This window comes from Schistocerca serialis, chromosome 10 (genome assembly GCF_023864345.2).
Source record: "Schistocerca serialis cubense isolate TAMUIC-IGC-003099 chromosome 10, iqSchSeri2.2, whole genome shotgun sequence".
Classification (NCBI taxonomy): Eukaryota; Metazoa; Arthropoda; class Insecta; order Orthoptera; family Acrididae; genus Schistocerca; species Schistocerca serialis.
The window spans coordinates 195,897,132-195,917,036 of record NC_064647.1 but is presented as its reverse complement, the minus strand read 5'-3'; the positions used below and the strand labels follow the sequence as shown (position 1 = coordinate 195,917,036).

General features: G+C 43.9%; 1 protein-coding gene across 2 annotated transcripts in view; it reads left to right on the top strand.

Annotated features, from left to right (window-relative positions):
- Positions 1–19,905, top strand: part of LOC126425147 (luciferin sulfotransferase-like) — a 105,963-nt gene that overhangs the window by 59,167 nt on the left and 26,891 nt on the right. For both annotated transcript variants that reach the window (XM_050088097.1, XM_050088096.1), the window contains exons 3-4: positions 6,282–6,381; positions 6,463–6,604. In XM_050088097.1, the coding sequence (XP_049944054.1) occupies positions 6,282–6,381; positions 6,463–6,604 (242 nt within the window). The remainder of the gene's footprint in view (positions 1–6,281; positions 6,382–6,462; positions 6,605–19,905) is intronic.

Here is a 19,905-nt window from a genome sequence, read left to right as displayed (position 1 = left end):
ATGGACGTGAATGGATGCAGGTGAGCAGACAAGATGCTTACGTATGTATCACGTGTCAGAGTCGTATCTAGACGTACAAGGGGTCCCATATCACTCCAACTGCACACACCCCACACCATTACACAGCCTCCACCAGCTTGAATAGTCCCCTGCTGATACACAGGGTCGATGGATCCGTGATCCGTGTCTCCATACCCGTACACGTACATCCGCTCGATACAATTTTAAACGAGACTTGTCCGTCCAGGCAACAGGTTTCTAGTCATCAACAGTCGGATGTCGGTGTTGACAGGCCCAGGCGAGGCGTAAAGCATTGTGTCGTGCCGTCATCAAGGGTACAAGAGTCGGCCTTAGGCTACGAAAACCCATATCGATGATGTTTCGTTCAATGGTTCGGACACTGACACTCTCTAATGGCCCAGCATTGAAATGTGCAGCAATTTGCGGAAGGGTTACACTTCTGTAACGTTGGACGATTCTCTTCAGTCGTCGTTGGTCCTGTTTTTGCAGGGTCTTTTTCCGGCCGCAGCAGTGTCGACGATTTGATGTTTTATCATTTTCCTGGTTTTCACAGAACACTCGTGAAATGGTCGTAAGGCAAAATCCACACTTTATCGCTATCTCGGACACGCTATGCCCCGCCGCTCGTGGGCCGACTATAACACCACGTTCAAACTCACTTAAATCCTGATAACCTACTACTGTAGCAGCAGTAACCGATCTAGCAACTGCGCCAGACACTTGTCATATACAGGCATCGCCGGTCGCAGCGCCGTATTCTGCCTTTTTACGTACGCTACTGGCCATTAAAATTGCTACACCACGAAGATGTTGTGCTACAGACGGGAAATTTAACCGGCAGGAAGAAGATGCTGTGATATGCAAATGATTAGCTTTTCAGAGCCTTCACACAAGGTTGGCACCGGTGGCGACACCTACAAAGTTCTGACATGAGGAAAGTTTCCAACCGATTTCTCATACACAAACAGCAGTTGACCGGCGTTGCCTGGTGAGACGTTGTTGTGATGCCTCGTGTAAGGAGGAGAAATGTGTACCATCACGTTTCCGACTTAAATAAAGGTCTGATTGTAGCATGTCTCGATTGCGGTTTATCGTATCGGGACATTGCTGCTCGCGTTGGTCGAGGTCCAATGACTGTTAGCAGAATATGGGATCGGTGGGTTCAGGAGGGTAATCCGGAACACGGTGCTGTATCCCAACGGCCTCGTATCACTAGCAGTCGAGATGACAGGCATCTTATCCGCATCGCTGTAACGGATCGTGCAGCCACGTCTCGATCCCTGAGTCAACAGATGGGGTCGTTTACAAGACAACAACCATCTGCACGAACAGTTCGACGACGTTTGCAGCAGCATGGACTATCAGCTCGGAGACCATGGCTGTGGTTACCCTTGACGCTGCATCACAGGCAGGAGCGCCTGCGATGGTGTACTCAACGAGGAAACCTGGGTGCACGAATGGCAAAACGTCATTTTTTCGGATGAATCCAGGTTCTGTTTACAGCATCATGATGGTCACATCCGTGTTTGGCGACATCGCGGTGAACGCACATTGGTATTCGTCATCGCCATACTAGCGTATCACCTGACGTGATGATATGGGGTGCCACTGGTTACATGTCTCGGTCACCTTTTGTTCGCATTGACGGCACTTTGAACAGTGGACGTTACAAAAAAATGGTTCAAATGGCTCTGAGCACTATGGGACTTAACATCTATGGTCATCAGTCCCCTAGAACTTAGAACTACTTAAACCTAACTAACCTAAGGACATCACACAACACCCAGCCATCACGAGGCAGAGAAAATCCCTGACCCCGCCGGGAATCGAACCCGGGAACCCGGGCGTGGGAAGCGTGAACGCTACCGCACGACCACGAGATGCGGGCAGTGGATGTTACATTTTAGATGTGTTACGACCCTTGGCTCTATCCTAAATTCGATCCCTGCGAATCCCTACATTTCAGCAGGATAATGCACGACCGCATGTTGCAGATCCTGTACGGGCATTTCTGGATACAGAAAATGTTCGACTGCTGCCCCCGCCAGCACATTCTCCAGATCTCTCACCGATTGAAAACGTCAATGGTGGCCGAGCAATTGGCTCGTCACAATACGCCATTCACTACTCTTGATGAACTGTGGTATCGTGTTGAAGCTACACGGGCAGTTGTACCTGTACATGCCATCCAAGCTCTGTTTGACTCAATGCCCAGGCGTATCAAGGGCGTTATTACGACCAGAGGTGGTTGTTCTGGGTACTGATTACTCAGGATCTATGAACCCAAATTGCGTGAAAATGTAATCACATGTCAGTTCTAGTATATTTGTCCAATGAATACCCGTATATCATCTGCATTTTTTCTTGGTGTGGCAATTTTAATCGCCAGTAGTGTATACCTGTATTGGAATACGCATTCCTATACGAGTTTCTTTGGCTCTTCACTGTACAAGCACCAGCCACGGCTATGTCAATCTGGTACCCCACCGCTGTCAGGGGGAGTCTCCGGACAGGTCTTCACTCGTCGTTGGGGACCAGCCGGCGCGGTATAGGTTAGGAGAAATTATGGGCGTTATAAATAGGAATACAGAGTGTCCCAAAAAGAATGTCCCGATTTTAAATAGAATTGTTTACTAGGAAGAAGGGCTTAACACCAACAAATTGCATACTAAATTACTCAGAATAGACAGAAGTTCATAAATGTTCATTATGCCCTCCGTTGGCTGCACGGATGACTCTAGCTGATAGCCGAATTCATCCTAAAATGAGCGTAAGGTGTCTTGTCACTGAAGTTAAAGCAGCTGATATTCTGGTTGTTAGTTCATCAATGTCACGAGGTAAGGGAGGAACGTAAACACATTGTTTAACATATCCCCACAGGAAGAAATCACATGGTGTTAAGTCAGGGGACCTAGGAGGCCAAGAGTGTAAAACCTGATCTTGCGGTCCTATCCAACGTTGAGGCACGGTGGCATTGAGGAAACTGCGCACATTGTTGTGCCAGTGTGGTGGTGCTCCATCTTGCTGACAGATGAAATTGTCAGTCACGACCCGTAGACTTGCCAGGGCTCCGCTCGAATGCTCGTCGGATTTGTTCCACTGTATGTTGAGGAACGCTTGGCCGGCCAGGACCTCTGCCTTTACAGAGGCACCTTGTTTCTTCAAGCTGTTTATACCACCGTCGAATGTTCTTTGGTGATGGTGGTTTAGCACGAAATCGAATATGAAGCGCCCGCTGAACTGCGATCACTGATTGAGTACGACTAAATTCAATAACACAATACGCCTTCTGATGCGCGGAGGCCATATTGCGTGAGACTGGCTGTACGCTCCAGGTCAGCGCTCGTAGCGACATCTAGAGGATTTTTTCTGAAACTCTAGACCATGCCGATTACATCTAGCTCTGTTTCAGTTACCTAGTGACATTAGTCTCAATATTATTACCAGTTAAAATCGGGTCATTCATTTTGGGACACTCTGTATATCTCATATGTGACTTATTTTTACCGATTGTCTTTCAATAAATGTTTTCCTACTTTTTATCCCAACATTCCTTGTTGTCATTCACCATTTGTGTGTCCGCCAAGAGACCACCTGCATGAGCGAGCCGTCCTTTAGGCAAGCTGTTAACTGTCTTGCCGCCAGGAAGACACAGCACGCGGTCTCATCGCCTCTTGCTATTACGTATAAATCAGAGAAGCGGCATGTGAGGTTTTCAGGTTCCACTTTACGTCAGTAACTGTTTACTTGGTTTTCGTCCAGGTAGAACATCCCTCCATTTTATTTTATTGCGCCCACTTCTTGGTTTTTCATGCTAGCTACAAATCAGATTTTAATAGTTTTTCATTTAATTTCATCTCACAAGTGAATCACTCTAGTATAATTTGTTTAGGACTAATCCACCATATTGGACTGAAATCCGGCTGTTTTATTCAATGATGTACCGTCTTTTACCGGTGTTTTGTTGTGACAGACAACAAAGCTCTAAGGTTTCAGTTAGTTGGTGGATTGATTGATTTAGGGGAGGGGACCAAACAGAGAGGTCATCGGTCCCATAGGATTAGGTAGAGGTTGGGGAAGGAAGTCGACCGTGCCCTTTCAAAGAACCTAATCAGGATGGCTGGATGCAGGTTTGAACGTCGTCCTCCCGAATGCGAGTCCAGTATCCCAACCACTGCACCACCTCGTTCGGAAGTATTTTAGTTATGTGAGTACAAATATTTAAAATTTCTCATCTAAACGTTTTCAATGTTGTTGTTGTTGTTGTCGTTGTTGTTGTTGTGGTCTTCAGTCCTGAGATTGGTTTGATGCAGCTCTTCATGCTACTCTATTCTGTGCAAGCTTCTTCATCTCCCAGTACCTACTGCAGCCTACATCCTTCTGGATCTGCTTAGTGTATTCATCTCTTAGTCTCCCTCTACCATTTTTGCCCTCCACGCTGCCCTCCAGTATTAAATTGGTGATCCTTGATGTCTCAGAACATGTCCTACCAACCGATCCCTTCTTCTAGTCAAGTTGTGCCACAAGCTGCTCTTCTCCCCAATTCTATTCAATACCTCCTCATTAGTTATGTGATCTGCCCATCTAATCTTCAGCATTCTTCTGTAGCACCACATTTCGAAAGCTTCTATTCTCTTCTTGTCTAAACTATTTATCGTCCACATTTCACTTCCATACATGCCTACACTCCATACAAATACTTTCAGTAAGGACTTTGACATTTAAATCTATACTCGATATTGACAAATTTTTCTTCTTCAGAAACGCTTTCCTTGCCATTGTCAGTCTACATTTTATATCCTCTCCACTTCGACCATCATCAGTTATTTTGCTCCCCAAATAGCAAAACTCCTTTACTACTTTAAGTGTCTCATTTCCTAATCTAATTCCCTCAGCATCACCCGATTTAATTCGGCTACATTCCATTATCCTCGTTTTGCTTTTGTTGATGTTCATCTTATACCCTCCTTTCAATAGGCTTTTAAATTTTTTTAAAACTCTTAAAATAATTTTAGGAAATTATCAAATCATTAGATTTTTCACGGTTTTATTCCTTCTGGTTTTTTTTTGTTTTGTTATACAGATGTTTCTCCTGAAGATGATGTCATGAAATCGGTAGTGATCTAAAAGTAAAGGACTAAATACACCTGAATCGATTTATTAATACCCAAGGTAATTACTCACAGCTATCGTTGCCCTACCTAGAAGGTGGTCTGCAGAACATCATTTGATTTGTTTTCATCAACTCTGTAATGATCACAGTGTGACGATGATGATGATGTTTGGTTTGTGGAGTGCTCAACTTCGCGGTCATCAGCGCCCCTACAAAGTCCCAATTTTTACGCAGTCCAATTAGCCACTGTCACGAATGATAATGATGGTGATGAAAAGATGAGAGCAACATAAACACCCAGTCCCCAGTCAGAGAAAAATTCCCACAGCGGCCGGGAATCGAACCCGGGACCCCGTGATCCAGAGGTAGCAACGCTAGCCACTAGACCACGAGTTGTGGACTGAAGCTTGAAGATGAACATCAACAAAAGCAAAACGAGGATAATGGAATGTAGTCTAATTAAGTCGGGTGATGCTGAGGGAATTAGATTAGGAAATGAGACACTTAAAGTAGTAAAGGAGTTTTGCTATTTGGGGAGCAAAATAACTGATGATGGTCGAAGTAGAGAGGATATAAAATGTAGACTGGCAATGGCAAGGAAAGCGTTTCTGAAGAAGAGAAATTTGTTAACATCGAGTATAGATTTAAGTGTCAGGAAGTCGTTCCTGAAAGTATTTATATGGAGTGTAGCCATGTATGGAAGTGAAACATGGACAATAAATAGTTTGGACAAGAAGAGAATAGAAGCTTTCGAAATGCGGTGCTACAGAAGAATGTTGAAGATTAGGTGGGTAGATCACGTAACTAATGAGGAGGTATTGAATAGGATTGGGGAGAAGAGAAGTTTGTGGCACAACTTGACTAGAAGAAGGGATCGGTTGGTAGGACATGTCCTTAGGCATCAAGGGATCACAAATTTAGCATTGGAGGGCAGCGTGGAAGGTAAAAATCGTAGAGGGAGACCAAGAGATGAATACACTAAGCAGATTCAGAAGGATGTAGGTCGCAGTAGGTACTGGGAGATGAAGGAGCTTGCACAGGATAGATTAGCATGGAGAGCTGCATCAAACCAGTCTCAGGACTAAAGACCACAACAACAACAACAACAACAGTGTGAATAGTTCATGGTGTGATGTGATTGTTGCAGGTACCACGTGGTCTCAGGAACTGGTGTGGCTGCTCATGAACGACCTGGACTTCGACCAGGCGAAGAAAGTTCCGCTAATCGACAGATTTCCTTTCCTGGAGTAAGTCTAACACCAGGCAAACGAGCGTAGCCGAAAATGAAGTGAGTGAATTTCGCTCAGACGTCACCGTGACATTTTCAGGGTGTCGGCGATCATCCCTCAGGCAGTGAAGAAGCCGCCGCACTCGCTGGACGTGGTCGGTGGCATGAAGTCGCCGAGGCTCATCAAGTGCCACCTGCCCGTGGAGCTGCTGCCCAAGCAGATCTGGTCGGTCAAGCCCAAGGTACGACTCATCGGCGTCTACAGCGTGGTTATAATTAAACACGTTATAACTCGGAAACTAATTGCCGCATGGGTACCAAACTTGGCAGCATTAATGTCAAGGACATGGGGAAGACAAAAAATGCAGAATCAATTCAATTGAAACACTTAATATGCGGCTCCGGTACATCATACCATTACGTGCCGGGACCATTACTGCTACAAAGGGGGGTCAATATGGCGCCCATCAGAATAGTCTGAAAGCGCAGGATTGCATTCAGCACAGCAGAACGAAGTTTTTCCGTATGTGTGTTGGCTACCTCTTTTGATATGCTGCGTTTCAGATCAGCACATTTGTGAATGAAATTACAATGAAATGAACACCCTTAGCTGCTTACAGGCGTTGACATACGTCAGCGGGGACAGATGAAAATGTGTGCCCCGACCCTGACTCGAACCCGGGATCTCCTGCTTACATGGCAGACGCTCTATCCATCTGAGCCACCGAGGACACAGAGGATAGCGCGACTGCAGGTATTCATTACTAGCACGCCTCCCGCGAAACCCTTATTCTCAACGTATTGTCCCGCACTACATTCGTAGTGCCCCCGCCCATTATATTCATTACTCGCGGCGCGTTGCCGATTCCCGTAAGAGTTCGGGCACTGTTTGTGCATTCGCACAGAAGAAGAAGATGGTCAAGTGGCCGGTGAGCCTTAACTATATATATAATAAGATGGTATCTGTTCTTTCGGATAGGAGATCCCGGGTTCGAGTCCCGGTCGGGGCACACATTTTCATCTGTCCCCGTTGACGTATGTCAACGCCTGTAAGCAGCTAAGGGTGTTCATTTCATTGTAATTTCCATTCTAACGAGCTGCATGGTCACCGATGGTATCTGTTCTTTCGGACATGTCCGAAAGAACAGATACCATCTTAGTATACATTTGTGAATGTTCCCTGGTAAACCCTGTCCTTCAGATAGACCCACAACCAGAAAGAACAGGGAGTGATATCAGGTGATCGCGCCGACCAAGCATTTGGAAACGGTCGGCTGATAATTCTATCGTTTGCAATGTGTTTCTGAGGAGCAGGTGAACTACACGAGCGATGTGCCGTGGGGACCCATCTTGCATTAAAACTGTTGACTTCGATGCGTCTCTCTCCTGTAGGGCTTGTACGACATGCTGGCGAAGCATGTCGCAGTAATGCTGGCCAGTCACACTGCACGTCTTTGGTTCTTGAACGCCAGCCTGTTCAAGAAAGATTGGGCCGAAGACGAACATAGCTGCGAAGCCACACCTGTGACACGTTCACAGTACAGAGGAACTTCATGCACAGTGACTGGAGGTGAAGATCCCCACACTCGGCAATTCTGTGTGCTCACCTCACATGTCAGAGAAAAATGAGCTTCGTCTGTTCATAGGATGGTCCTGGGCCAGCCCTCGTCAACTTCAATCCTTGTGAGAAACTGGAGAGCAAAATCAACGCGTCGTTGTGTGTCAAAAAATGGTTCAAATGGCTCTGAGCACTATGGGACGTCGTTGTGTGTCAAAAAATGGTTCAAATGGCTCTGAGCACTTAACTACTGAGGTCATCAGTACCCTAGAACTTAGAACTACTTAAACCTAACTAACCTAAGGACAGCACACACATCCATGCCCGAGGCAGGATTCGAACCTGCGACCGTAGCAGTCGCGCGGTTCCGGACTGCGCGCCTAGAACCGCTCGGCCACCGCGGCCGGCCGTTGTGTGTCCTGAGGTGCATGCTGCTGTACGATATGGATCCTTTATAGATACCATTTGAGAATGGTTTGAAGCACCTTCCATACAGTGGACCATGGGACGTTCAACTGTCGTGACACATCATGCCCACTGCCTAACAATCGGGAATTGCGCGCAGCGTTGTCTGTCATAGCAACAGCGATTTTATCAACCATCTGTGGTGCAACCGGTCGTCGACCTCTTCCCGGAGCGACGGCAAGTTCTCCAGTTGATTCGAACTTCTTCATAATGCTCCGCATAGCAGGTGGAGAAAGAGGACCCTTCTGTCATCCTTCCAGCCGGCGATATTCTCGAAGTGCAGCTGCAGCATTGCTGTCGTTTTGGCAATAGAGCTTCACCAATAAAGCCCTGCTCCTTTGGTTCGAGCTCATGTTGACACGTCAACAAGTGCACTGGGACTGGTCAGGTGTGTGAGACTATGAATCACGATGGCTGATCACGGCAACTGGTGGCCATAACGAATTGGACTGTGGCGCTGTGGTGCATGGAAATCATGCACCCCATACTCTGGACATTAATGCTGGCAGGTTTAGTACTCGTACAGTAATTAGTTTCCGTGTTAAACAGGGACAGTTTAATTATAACCAAATCTACACAAATACTCGGTAAAACGGTGTACACTGCAAGGAGGAGGGTTCATCCTACCAATAACATCGATAATGATCGAAGCAGACGAATGAATTAAAATTTGTGCTGCGGCCGGGACTTTTGTTTGCTAAAGAGAAATGATAACCATTACACTACCACAGCCCGACGGTCAACATTGCTGCATGAACTACCTAAGCCGAGTGCCCTCCCCAACACAAACTTCAATTCATTTTACCCTTATATATTGTCACTACTGCCAGGGCTCTCCGATATTGACAATATAATGGTCGCCTGGTCGTAGATATTGCTATAATCGATTTCACTCCCATTTACGGAGCTTGTTAGCACTTGATGTTAGGTTGGCGCCATTAAAATGCATTGTGGTAATCGCTGCTGCTTGCTGGATCGCTGCTGTGTCTCGATGCTGATGCTGGCTCTAAATCTGGTTATCTAGGGGTAAAAAGATGAGGTCCCGTGTTTTTGATGTGCTTTTGGTGGTAAATAATGAGCGAAACCAACAAATATTTAAACTTCAAATATTTATTACTCTGGTGGCCATCTTAATTCCACTGTCCACCAAAGACAATGACACAACACAAAGTAGCACTTCTTTTACATGTTCTTTGCAATGTTTTCCACCTCGAACAATAACACACATACACTTTACCAAAGTGACATTCAGACTCCGCTCCCGACCCTTCTTGCTGCTTGTATTTATAACCTTGTCAAAGAACTACTAAAACGAGATATAGTTTATAAGTCACATGTACATCTGTTATCGTAATTTGTGCAGAAAAGTTATTAATTTATATCGAGTGACAATTTAACAGGTTACTAAAATGACAGATTTGTTGACTTGGCAGAATAATTCTTTGTTACAAAACGGCCGTTTTTTAGAAGTTTGTCAATTGACTTCTCTAATTTGCTTAAATAAGTAAATAACATGAATTATTAAGAATTACATTGGTTTTCGTCTAAAATAGGAGTGTTTACGTGAATACTGAGTGAAAACGCTCCTAGTGAACAAACAGGTTTCACTGGGTGATTTTTATTTAAGGAGATCCAAAATACGTAAGTCGGCCACTATTTTTCGTACTTCATATTAATTATTTAAGATGAACTTAGTGTTTTTACGTGATGGCATTTGCTGTATCAGAGATCAAGTGATATTAACTTTTGTGTGGGTCAGTTATTCAGTATAATTTAATGGGTTGGATGTTTATGGAGACAAGTTATGCAATCATTGTTAACATACACAATAACTTTTCTATAATCATAAATACTCGTTAAACTGGTTGAATTTGGAGGGTATCGCATACTTCGGTAAAGTAAAGCCTTTAATAGGTTTCGCTACAACGAGCATCCCAGCATTGGACGTAATGGGTCGTCCTTGTACCAATGGTGATCTTATAGATCTTATAATTATTATCGTAGATAATAAAAAGAGATTTAAATGTCTCAGGGTAACATATAACTATAAGATCTATAACAACATCCATGTTCTTTCCTATTTCATTCGCGTATTGACCTAGGGAAAATTGCTCTCTGTGCACTAGCTGATCAAAAGTATCGGGACACCCCTATGTAACACGGAATGGGCCAGCAGATGTCACGAGATATGGACTCTCAAGTACAGAGGGGCGCAGTTCGAAGCAGCCCGCTTCCACTTTGAATACGGATGCAATATTTCGACTTCTGGAATAAACAGCTATAACAATGGACGGTTTTGTGCAATAATCGATTGTTAGCATTCTTCTGGCAGCATTTCAGTTGATTTCATCAGTGAAGTTAGATGTTTCACTTCGCGGTGTACAAAACGACTTTCTCGGCAGAAGAAAGAATGGAAATTGTGGAAGCATATGTGAAAATAGGTTCGATTAAGGAAACTCGTGAAATTTTGGGGGTCAAGTATCCGGATATAGGACTGCCAGCAAAGAAAGCAGTTCGGAGTCCGTATAAAAACTGGCGCACCTACGGGTCTGTGTAAAACGTAAAACGACAAAGAATTCCTTCATCTCTGTTGATCCATCATCGACAGGGGACATCAGTTAGCTACGTAACTGTCAATATCAATTAAATTTTCCAACATCCGTGTAAATGAGATGTTATTTTATTTCATTTTCAAGGCTACCAGTTTCGTCATTCCGCTATACCATCAGCAGGTCCCATATGCATCTCTCCACATCAACGATCCCATAAATCCCTGGATGTTGTGAATTCAAACCTTTCTGTAGTGCTTCATTCGAAGACTTGATAACAACTCATCTCAACTCAACTTTACAGTTGCTATCAAGTCTTCGAATGAAGCATTATTGAAACGACTGCATTGACGACATACAGGGATTTATGGCTAAAGACAGAGATTTAGGAACCAGTTTTAAATTGTAAGACATTTCCATGGGCAGATGTGGACTCTGACCACAATCTATTGGTTACGAACTGTAGATTAAAACTAAAGAAACTGCAAAAAGGTGGGAATTTAAGGAGATGGGACCTGGATAAACTGACAGAAACAGTTGTAGAGAGTCTCAGGGAGAGCATTAGGGAACGATTGACAATTATGGGGGAAAGAAATACAGTAGAAGAAGAATGGGTAGCTTTGAGAGATGAAATAGTGAAGACAGCAGAGGATCAAGTAGGTAAAAAGACGAGGGCTAACAGAAATCTTTGGGTAACAAGAGATACTGAATTTAACTGATGAAAGGAAAAAATACAAAAATGCAGTAAATGAAGCAGGCAAAAAGGAATACAAACGTCTCAAAAATGAGATCGACTGGAAGTGCAAAGTGGCTAAGCAGGGTTGGCTAGAGGACAAAAGTAAGGATGTAGAGGCGTGTATCACTAGGGGTAAGTTAGATACTGCCTACAGGAAAAATAGAGAGACCTTTGGAGAGAAGAGAAGCATGAATATCAAGAGCTCAGATGGAAACCCAGTTCTAAGCAAAGAAGGGAAAGCAGAAAGGTGGAAGGAGTATATAGAGGGTCTATACAAGGCCGATGTACTTGAGGACAATATTATGGAAATGGAAGAGCATGTAGATGAAGATGAAATGGGAGACACGATACTGCGTGAAGAGTTTGACAGAGCACTGAAAGACCTAAGTCGAACCAAGGCCCCGGGAATAGACAAAATTCCATTAGAACTACTGATAGCCTTGGGAGAGCCTGACAAAACTCTACCATCTGGTGAGCAAGATGTATGAGACAGGCGAAATACCCTCAGACTTCAAGAAGAATATAATAATTCCAGTCCCAAAGAAGGCAGGAGTTGACAGATGTGAAAATTACAGAACTATCAGTTTAATAAGCCACAGCTGCAACATACTAACGCGAATTCTTTACAGACGAATTGAAAAACTGGTAGAAGCCGACCTCGGGGAAGATCAGTTTGGATTCCGTAGAAATGTTGGAACACGTGAGGCAGTACTGACCATACGAGTTATCTTAGAAAATAGATTAAGGAAAGCCAAACCTACGTTTCTAGAATTTGTAGACTTGGAGAAAGCTTTTGACAATATTGACTGGAATACTCTCTTTCAAATTCTGAAGGTGGCAGGGGTAAAATACAGGGAGCGAAAGGCTATTTACAATTTGTACAGAAACCAGATGGCAGTTATAAGAGTCGAGGGACAGAAAGGGAAGCAGTGGTTGAGAAGGGAGTGAGACAGGGTTGTAGCCTCTCCCCGATGCTATTCAATCTGTATATTGAGCAAGCAGTAAATGAAACAAAAGAAAAGTTTGGGGTAGGTATTAAAATCCATGGAGAAGAAATAAAAACTTTAAGGTTCGCCGATGACATTGTAATTCTGTCAGAGACAGCAAAGGACTTGGAAGAGCAGTTGAACGGAATGGACAGTGTCTTGAAAGGAGGGTATAAGATGAACATCAGCAAAAGCAAAACGAGGATAATGGAATGTAGTCTAATTAAGTCTGGTGATGCTGAGGGAATTAGATTAGGAAATGAGACACTTAAAATAGTAATGGAGTTTTGTTATTTGGGGAGCAAAATAACTGATGATGGTCGAAGTAGAGAGGATATAAAATGTAGACTGGCAATGGCAAGGAAAGCGTTTCTGAAGAAGAGAAATGTGTTAACATCGAGTATTGATTTAAGTATCAAGAAGTCGTTTCTGAAAGTATTTGTAAGGAGTGTAGCCATTTATGGAAGTGAAACATTGACGATAAATAGTTTAGACAAGAAGAGAATAGAAGCTTTCGAAATGTGGTGCTACAGAAGAATGCTGAAGATTAGATGGGTAGATCACATAACTAATGAGGAGGTATTGAATAGAATTGGGGAGAAGAGGAGTCTGTGGCACAACTTGACTAGAAGAAGGGATCGGTTGGTAGGACATGTTCTGAGGCATCAAGAGATCACCAATTTAGTACTGGAGGGCAGTGTGGATGGTAAAAATCTTAGAGGGAGACCAAGAGATGAATACACTAAGCAGATCCAGAAGGATGTAGGCTGCATTAGGTACTGGGAGATGAAGAAGTCTGCACAGGATAGAGTAGCATGGAGAGCTGCATCAAACCAGTCTCTGGACTGAAGATCACAACCATGACATATCGTTCATTTGGAAAGACGCATATGGGACCTGACGATGGCATAGTGGAATGACGAAACTGGTCGCCTTCAAAATAAAATAATATCTTAGGTACACGCCTGTTGGAGAAAATAACTGATATTGACAATTAAGAATTCCTTCAGTTGGGTCAGCCGTACTTATTGTAGTCTTTCGCTGAAGAATTATTCGGAGCCCAAAGAAGCCTGCACGTAAATTGGCCCAACAGGCGCATGTAAGTTGGAGAAGTTGCCAGCAGATATCCTAAAGTCTTAACCTGAAACTTTATCGTGTGACCGTTGTGAAGTAATCGCGGAAAGATGACAGTGAGAAATGTGTTGATTACTGGACGTGGCTTTTGAGTAACATCAACGATGGTTTGTTAGACACTTTCCATTGCTTCACGACTGATGGAGCATGGTTTCATTTTTCCGAAAATTGTGAATTCACAGAACACAAGGTACTGGATAACGGAGAACTCTAACATTGTGTATCAGCAATCAAACCATGATGCACAATCAGCATCTTGTAGAGTGTAACAGGAGCTCTCATCGTTAGACTGACATTTTTTGACATTACACTGAATATGGTTACATATATTGAAAGTTTTGTTACATTTTGTGCTCAGCTCACTGAATATGTAAGGCAATACTGCTTCTTCAAGAAAGATAGAGCAACGTGCAACACATCTAAGGTATCCCTGAAACGGGTCGGTGATGTTTTCACTGAGGAACGAAACAAACATTTATGGCCATCACGTTCGCCAGATGTGGTAACATGTGATATTTTCCTATGGGGACACTTGAAGAGCAAGATTTATGAAAAAAATCCACACATAATACAGGAACCGAAAGACGTCACCCGTGAAGTTGCCGCTATCGATATCCGAACTTTATGCCGGGTGTGTCTGAGTATACTTAGACGTGCACAGCTGTTACTGATGTTGCAGGGGGCCACTTGCGATATCTTCTATAAATTTGTTTTTCACTGTATTTTTCGTTGTAAATAAATGCTAAGTCCACTTCAACTCTTCGTTTCTGTAATTTCACTGCATTTCCTTTAAATACTACGTGATCAAAAGTATCCGGACACCCCCCAAAACATACGTTTTTCATATAGCCGTTAGACATCGTGAGAGAGTAGAATGGGGCGCTCTGTGGAACTCACGGACTTCGAACGTGGTCAGGTGATTGGGTGTCACTTGTGTATTACTACGTCTGTACGCGAGATTTCCACACTCCTAAACATCCCTAGGTCCACTGTTTCCGATGTGACAGTGAACTGGAAATTTGAAGGGACACGTACAGCACAAAAGCGTACAGGCCGACCTCGTCTGTTGACTGACAGAAACCGCCGACAGTTGAAGAGGGTCGTAATGTGTAATAGGCAGACATCTATCCAGACCATCACACAGGAATTCCAAACTGCATCAGGATCCACTGCAAGGACTATGACAGTTTGTCGGGAACGAGAAAACGTGGATTTCAAATACTAGCGGCTGCTTATAAGCCACACATCGCGCCGGTAAATGCCAAACAACGCCTCGCTTGGTGTAAGGAGCGTAGACATTGGACGATTGAACAGTGGAAAAACGTTGTGTGGAGTGACTAATCACGGTACACAATGTGGGGATCCGATGGCAGGGTGTGGGTATGGCGAATGCCCGGTGAACGTCATCTGCCAGCTAGTGCCAACAGTAGAATTCGGAGGCTGTGGTGTTATGGTGTGGTCGTGTTTTTCATGGTGGGGCCTTGCACCTCTTGTTGTTTTGCGTGGCACTGTCACGGTACAGGCCTACATTGATGTTTTAAGCATCTTCTTGCTTCCCATTGTTGAAGAAAAATTCGGAGATGGTGATTGCATTTTTCAACACGATCGAACACCTGTTCATAATGCACGGCCTGTGGCGAAGCGGTTACACGACAATAACATCAGTGTAATGGACTGGCCTGCATAAAGTCCTGACCTGAATCCTATAGGACATCTCTGGGATGTTTCGGAACGCCAACTTCGTGCCAGGCCTCACCGACTGACATCGTTACTTTCCTCAGTGCAGCACTCCGTGAAGAATGGGCTGCTACTCCCCAAGAAAACTTCCAGCATCTGATTGAACGTATGTCTGCGAGAGTGGAAGCTGTCATCAAGTCTAAGGGTGGGCCAACAGCATATTGAATTCCAGCATTACCGATGGAGGACGCCGCGAACTTTTAAGTCATTTTCAGCCATGTGTCCGGATACTTTTGATCACATAGTGTACTTACACGGGTTACTTTTATCTGCGCCACCCGATGTAAAAGGAAGTGGAAGGACAGAATTGATCGATCAGAAGAGCTTGGTGACTTCGAAAGTGAACTAGTCATTGGATGTCACCTGAGTAACAAATCCATCAGCGACATTTCATCCCGTCCAAAGCTGGCTAAGTGGACTGTTCTGATGTCGTTGTGAAGTGGAGACGTGAAGGAACAACGCATATTATGTCAAAACCAGGCAGGCCCCATGTAGTAACGGACAGAGACGGTCGAGCTTGCAGAGGGTGGTTGTAAGAAATCGCGTGAAATCAATGTCGTGAGTTCTAAACTGCTATCAGCGGTCCAGCTTACACAACTACTCTGCGTAGGGAGTTAAAAACAATAGTGTGCAATGGTCGAGTAGCTCCGAACAAACTATACATTTCTGTAGTTAAGCATGAGGTGGTGTAACAACCTACGCCATTGGACAGTGGGTGAAAATGATTTGGAGGGATGAAACACGCTATACCCCATGGCAATCCGATGGAACTGTTTGGGTTGGCGCGTGCCTGGAAAACGTTAGCTGCCATCATCTGTAGTGGCAACAGTGAAGTACGGAGAATGTGGAGTTGCGCTTTTCGTGGTTGGGGATGTAGTCCCCTTATTGCGGTTAAGGAAATACTAAATGCAGAAGGATATGAAGATATTTTACAGTATTTCCTACTGCCTTCACAGGAGCAAGCGTTTGGAGACGATGATTGTACCAGCATCCTGTCATAAATCAGCATCTGTGAGAATGTGGTATGTGGACAATGACATTCCTGAAACAGATTGGCCTGCCCACACACCTGCCCTGAACCCAATGGAACACTTTTGGGGTGAGTTAGAACGTCGACTCCGTACCAGCGTCCATTATCACTACCTCCTCTGGTATGGGCTCTCCAATCACTCCGTTGAACGAAACTGTCCCCCGGAGAATTTTACCCGTCATAAAGCGAAGGATATGAACCCGTGGCCTGGGGGTAGCGTCTTTCATCATTAATCAAAATGTCATTGTTCCCAGGATCGAAACCCGCCACCCCTCAAATTTTGATTAATAATCAACATTGGCGGCCGAAGACCTCAGGCATAAGAGGTCACCATCATTCTGCTGAGGGCAGATGAGGGTACAGAGGTTCTGAGCACTTCTTGTCCTTGTGGTCTGCCCCTACAGGCAGAAATGATCAATGTCATGGGGATGAAGAGGCAATGGAAACCACTGCATTAAAGAAACATAATGTGGATCCGCAGGATATGAGGCCTGTAACTGAAGAAGTGTCATGATGATCTCGCCATTGGTAAAAGATTCCAGAATAACCCCCATTCGGATCTCCGAGAGGGTACTGTCAAGGGGGAGGTGACCATGAGAAAAAGACTGAAGAATCAACGAAAACATAACGTTCTGCGAGTCGGGGCTTGAAATGTCAGAAGCTAGAACGTGGTACGGAAGCTAGAAAATCTGAAAAGCGAAATTCAAAGGCTCAGTCTAGATATAGTAGGAGTCTGTGAAGTAAAATGAAAAGGAGACATCGATTTATGGTCAGATGAGTACAGGGTAATATCAACAGCAGCAGGAAATGGTATAATGGGAGTAGGATTCGTTATGAATAGGAAGGTGGGGGCAGAGGGTGTGTTACTGTGAACAGTTCAGTGATTATTCTTATCAGTATCGACAGCAAACCAACAGCGACAATGATAGTTCAGGTATACATGCCACAAAATGAAAATCTAATAATCATGGGGGACTGCAATGCTGTTGTAGGGCAAGAAGTAGAAGAAACGGTTACAAGACGTGGGACAAGGAATGAGAGAGGAGAAAGACTAATTGAGTTATGTAACAAGTTTCAGCTAGTAATAGCGAATACTGGGTTCAAGAATCACAAGAGGAGGAGGTATACTTGGAAAAGGCTGGGTGATACGGGAAGATTTCAGTTTGATTACATCATGGTTAGACAGAGATCTCGAAATCAGATACTGGATTGTAAGGCGTACCCAGAAGCCGACATAGACTCAGACCACAATTTAGTAATGATGAAGAGTAGGCTGAAGTTTAAGACATTAGTGAGGAAGAATCAGAACGCAAAGAAGTGGGATACAGAATTACTAAGGAATGATGAGATACGCTTGAAGTTCTCTAAGGCTATAGATACAACAGTAAGGAATAGTTCAGTAAGCAGTACAGTTGAAGAGGAATGGACATATCATAGGTACAAAGAAGGTAACTGCGAGGAAACCATGAGTAACAGAAGAAATACCTTAGTTGACTGATGGAAAGAGGAAGTACAAAAATGTTCTGGGAAACTCAGGAATACAGAAATACAAGTCGCTGAGGAATGAAATAAATAGGGAGTGCAGGGAAGTTAAGACGAAATGACTATATGAAAAATGTAAAGAATTCGAAAAATATATGATTGTCGGATGGACTGACTCAACAAAGTCAAAATAACCTCCCTTGAAATTAAAAGCAAGGGTGGTAACATTAAGTTTCCAACGGGAATTCCACTGTTAAATGCAGAGGAGTGAGCGGGTAGGTGGAAAGAGTACATGGGAGGCCTCTATGAGGGGGAAGATTTGTCTGGTGTGATACGAGAAGAAATAGGAGTCGATTTAGAAGAGATACGGCATCCAGTATTAGAAACAGAATTTAAAAGAGCTTTGGAGGACTTAACATCAAATAAGGCAGAGGGGATAGATAACATTTCGTCAGAATTTCTAAAATCATTGGGGTAAGAGGCAACAAAACGACTATTCACGTTGGTGTGTAGAATGTACGTCTGGAGACATACCAACTGACTTTCGGAAAAATAGCATCCACACAATTCCGAAGACTGCAAGAGCTGACAAGTGCAAAAATTATTGCACGATCGGCTTTACACATCATGTATCCAAGTTGATAAATAGAATAATATACAGAAGAATGGAAAAGAAAATTGAGGATGTGATAGATGACGATCAGTTTGGCTTTAGTAAAGGTAAGGGCACCAGAGAGGCATTTCTGACGTTGCGGTTGTTAATGGAAGCAAGACCAAAGAAAAATCAGGACACGTTTATAGGATTTTTTGACCTGAAAAAAAGCGTTTCCTATTGTAAAATGGTGCAAGGTGTTTAAAATTTTGAGAAAAATGGGGGTAAACTATAGGGAGAGATAGGTAATATACCAGGTGGTCAAAAAGTCAGTATAAATTTGAAAACTTAATAAACCACGGAATAATGTAGATAGAGATGTAAAAAGTGACACACATGCTTGGAATGACATGGGGTTTTACTAGAACAAAAAAAAAAAAACCACCCCATATTGCTAGACGCGTGAAACATCTCTTGCGCGCGTCGTTTGGTGATGATCGTGTGCTCAGCCGCCACTTTCGTCATGCTTGGCCACCCTGGTCCCCAGACCTCTGTCCGTGCGATTATTGGCTTTGTGGTTACCTGAAGTCGCAAGTGTATCGTGATCGACCGACATCTCTAGGGATGCTGAATGACAACATCCGACGTCAATGCCTCATCATAACTCCGGACATGATTTACAGTGCTGTTCACAATATTATTCCTCGACTACAGCTATTGCTGAGGAATGGCTCTGAGCACTATGGGACTTCACATCTGTGGTCATCAGTCCCCTAGAACTTAGAACTACTTAAGCCGAACTAACCTAAGGACATCACACACATCCATGCCCGAGGCAGGATTCGAACCTGCGACCGTAGCAGCCGCGCGGTTCCGGACTGCGAGCCTAGAACCGCTAGACCAACGCGGCCGGCTTGCTGAGGAATGATGGTGGACATATTGAGCATTTCCTGTAAAGAACATCATCTTTGCTTTGTCTTACTTTGTTATGCTAATTATTGCTATTCTGATAAGATGAAGCGCCATTTGTCGGACATTTTTTGAACGTTTGTACTTTTTTTTTTGTTCTAATAAAACCTCACGTCATTCCAAGCATGTGTGTCAATTTGTACCTCTGTATCTACATTATTCCGTGATTTATTCAGTTTTCAAATTTATACTGACTATTTGATCACCCGGTGCAATATGTACAATAGCGAACAGGGAATAATAAGAGTGGATAATCAAGAACGAAGTATTGGGATTAAAAAGGGTGTAAGGCAGGGATGTAATCT